Raw genomic sequence first — 3,888 nt, forward strand, 5'->3', positions numbered from 1 at the left:
GGGAAACATTTGAGTGCAATAACGAAACATATCATAGTTTATAATTTATTGAAATTAATATCCAATTAGAGTTATCGTACGCGTTGCGTTGATTAGTAATGATTTTGTAATCGATGCGAAATACGAATGGTGATGTAATAAATTCGTATAAATCAATTATTTTTAATTTCGTAATCGAAAGTTGAAACGTCGAAACGAGGTAAGAGAGAGTAGGCAAATAAAATAATGAGAATGTGTGTGTTGTGTGTATGTGTGTGATGTGTGTCGGTAGAGAAAAATAAATTGAAAAATATAATATATATTGATGACGTATTTACAATTTTATTCGTATGGCACAGTATAATAATGGATAAAACATATGATATTCGGATTATCGGTAAATTAAAATACACATATTAGATAATTTGAATTAAGTAATTCTTTTCTTTGTGTATGTTATGTCGCTGCAGTCATGTACAGTGACGAGTCACGAATGTTTGACTCACTAACAATAAGATAGTGTTTGATTTAAAAGAAAAACAAAAAAAAAACAAAGCGCACATTAAAAATTCATTTTCTATTATTTATTCGATCGTTAAAATACCAACGAACTTTGATTCCTCGGGACGGGTCATATCGTATTTTTTCGTCGAATTGAATTGAAAAGAAAAAGAAAAGAGGAAGGAAGGAAAACAATTCACGTGAAATTCTTATGCTATTTAAAAAAAAAAATCACGTTAAAAGATTAAAAATATAATCTAATTAGATTGTCCTGTCGCAATAAAAGTTTTCATATCCTATAAATAATTATTGGATCGTTTAATAAGAAAACCACCAAGTTCCTTTGATAAGGATTAAACTTGTTAAATTGTTTTCACACATTGTGAGATTAAATTATCATTGGTAGAATACAATGATAAGGGGATAATTGTTGATATTATGAAAAATTGCACTTAACGCGAATAGTTTTTTTTTTCGCATATAGTTCGTTCGGTACATTATTCACTATTAATAATTAAAATTTAATCGACCTCATCTTCGACCAATTCATCCTCGTCCTGACCAAAATCATCGTATTGATCTTTTAAATTATCCTCTTCTTTATCCAATGGACAATGGATACACCTGGATTCATTAATACCATAATTAATGCACGTATCACCGATACACTCACAGCAACCATCGTGGAACCACCTATAGCTGTTTGCACCCATACTTTGACAGGAAGCTCGACACTTGTTCCATGAGTTGCATTGTGCCATAAACGCGACGGTACAATTTACAGTCATCACGTTTGGTTTCAAAGGATGCATCACTTCGTCAGCAGTTTCTGCATTACAACAATTACATATATATGTATATATAATATTATAATGTATTCTTTTATAATTATAATACATATTGAGAGGAGGGATGGGGTAGGGGGTTTCTATTTTGAACACTAAACGTAACAAGTTTCGCGTATATCTTTTAAAAAAAAATATATGACTTATGTAATAAGAATTTTAGATTAATCCAAAAATATTATACAATATAATTAGTAAAAAATTGTGTCAACAAAAAAAAGTAATTGACAATCGGTTATTTAACCCTTCTTTGCATGATGATAGAAATTTCAATCATAATATTTAGTCAACAAAAAAAGGTACTCAAAACCCTTGTACTGTATATTTGTTGTTGCTGGCAACTTTTTAAGTGACTATTGCGTACAACAAAACGCAGTTGTCAAAAAATAGCACTAGGATTTTTTTAAATATTTTTCCTTTAATCTAGAGCATTAATTACATCACCCTGATTTATTTAAAAAAAAAAAGAAAAAATCATGCAAAGAAGGGTTAATGTTTAACACGATACGTTTAGTGGTTTTTAAAAGTTATTAATTGTTTTTTTTCATATATCTAAATAAATAAATAATATATGAGAGTATATTAAAAATCTGAATAAAATTGTAAAATATTGTAAGATTTAACTCACGCATGTGATATTTGATTTCTTTATCTTGTTTTGGCGCAAACAAGGTCATATCAAAATCGACTGGGAAGCTAAAGGTTAGCCAACGTTCGCGAGGATCCGGTTCTGCTGTGAGTGCTTGAAAGAGACCTGGTACCGGTTCGCTGAAATCTTCCACGTGGGATTTTTTGCTCAACGGGTTGTCCGTGATGTTCGGTTTTGGGCAGAGATCTTTTTAAATATAGAAACAAATAAATGAAACCATTGGAAGAATTTTCAATCGTCGCTATTAGTATTTTAAAGGATTAATCAAAACTTTGCGTTTGGGTTTTTATAAAAAAGAAAAAAACTTTTAATATTTGTCAAAGTAAATTTTAGAAAAAAAAAACCAATTCATTGTGTGTTTTGTAACACAATAATAAAAAAATCATAAATATCAACACCGTTTGCACTACGAATTATATTTCAGTTTTGTTATCAGTAGATTTTAATGCTTTTAAATTATTTTATTTGAAATTTATTTTAATTAAAAAGAAAAAATGACAATTTAAATATATATAAAGAAAGAAACAAATTCAATTATTATTATTATTGTATTTTGTAATTTTTATACTCAAAGTTACGATATCTTTTGAGATAAAAATTGACATCACACTCGACATAAGAGTGCAAAGGTGTTTAATATATCACTTGTATAAAAGTAATTTAATTGACTTCTCCAAAAAATTGCATTATTTGAAACTATGAACAATAAATGCACGAATTTTTGGTTCACCCTAATACTCTTACATATCGCTAATTTACAAGTATATTTTTAAATTTTATATTATTAAGTTGTACCAAAAGTTTGCATATTTTTTTTTTCATGAATAAAATTTCACACTCGCGCGTATAAAGTAATTTTATTAATTTAAAGAAAAAACAAATTGTGCATTATATCTGAAACAAAAACAATAAAATGCACACGAACTTTTGATTCACCTTAATATAGTTAAACGATTATATATATTTGGTGTATTGTTTGTTTGTTTTTTGATTATTATGAAAACTTACCAACGCAAGAACAACACTCGTCATATAGATAACTTAAACATGAGAAACACTCTTTGCAGCAAGTACAGGTGACGAGGTCGCATTTGCAACTTTGTGTGAGCATGCATTTGCTAACGACGCTTGCACAAATGGCTTCGTTGCAGGCTTCCGAGTAATCGGTTTTAGTAACCAGAAGAAGAATTCCTATGGTAAACACGGCGGTGATCATCATCATCAGCCCGTTCCTGCACGTCATCGTGTTCTGAACAAAATTCGTGAATGGAATACATTATTTTGAATTAAATGCATTGTATACTTATTGTAAACAAATTGATTTCAAGCAAGCAAGCAAGCAAGCAAACAAACAAAAAGGAAAGAAAGAAAGCAAAGAAAAGAATAGAAAGAAATAATCAGACAGTTTTCGTATATTTTTCAACGTTTCGAACGACGAAACACGTTGATTACGACGATAACGCTCGATTAAGATTATTAAGAATATTCATGAACGTGAGTCAGTACATTATGCTGTGAGAAAGAGAAAGAGATATATACGTGTTAGCGAAAAGAACGAAAATTTCAGTTCAACTTGGATATAATACACACACACACACACACACATATATACACTTGATATTATATTTCCTTTGAGATTTTTTGTTCTACGATTGTGTCATATTTTTCATAACTTTTATAACATTTATGTTAATGCTAATATCATTAATTATTAACATTAGATTTACGAATGTGTTTTGTTCATTATATTTGTGAAAAACTTTACGAACATTGTTTGAATGATGAAGTTGGCATTAAAAATCAACATAAAATATATAATAAAAAAATATATATTTAATATATAATATATAATAATATTATATAATATAATATTTATGTTATATATATATATATATATATATTTTTTAGCTAGGA

The 3,888-nt window shown here is 28.4% G+C and overlaps 1 protein-coding gene across 2 annotated transcripts in view; it reads right to left on the minus strand.

Moving 5' to 3' along the window:
• Positions 1-299: 299 nt before the first annotated feature.
• LOC106792419 (twisted gastrulation protein homolog 1-like) overlaps positions 300-3,888 on the minus strand; it is a 10,670-nt gene continuing 7,081 nt past the window's right edge. For both annotated transcript variants that reach the window (XM_014758836.1, XM_014758835.1), the window contains 3 exons: positions 2,983-3,223; positions 1,954-2,160; positions 300-1,309 (listed from right to left, as the gene is read on the minus strand). In XM_014758836.1, coding sequence (XP_014614322.1) covers positions 1,002-1,309; positions 1,954-2,160; positions 2,983-3,223 — 756 coding nt within the window. In that variant the 3' untranslated portion in view covers positions 300-1,001. The remainder of the gene's footprint in view (positions 1,310-1,953; positions 2,161-2,982; positions 3,224-3,888) is intronic.

Source organism: Polistes canadensis, unplaced genomic scaffold (genome assembly GCF_001313835.1).
Source record: "Polistes canadensis isolate GaletaPanama2010 unplaced genomic scaffold, ASM131383v1 scaffold_426, whole genome shotgun sequence".
Lineage (NCBI taxonomy): Eukaryota > Metazoa > Arthropoda > Insecta > Hymenoptera > Vespidae > Polistes > Polistes canadensis.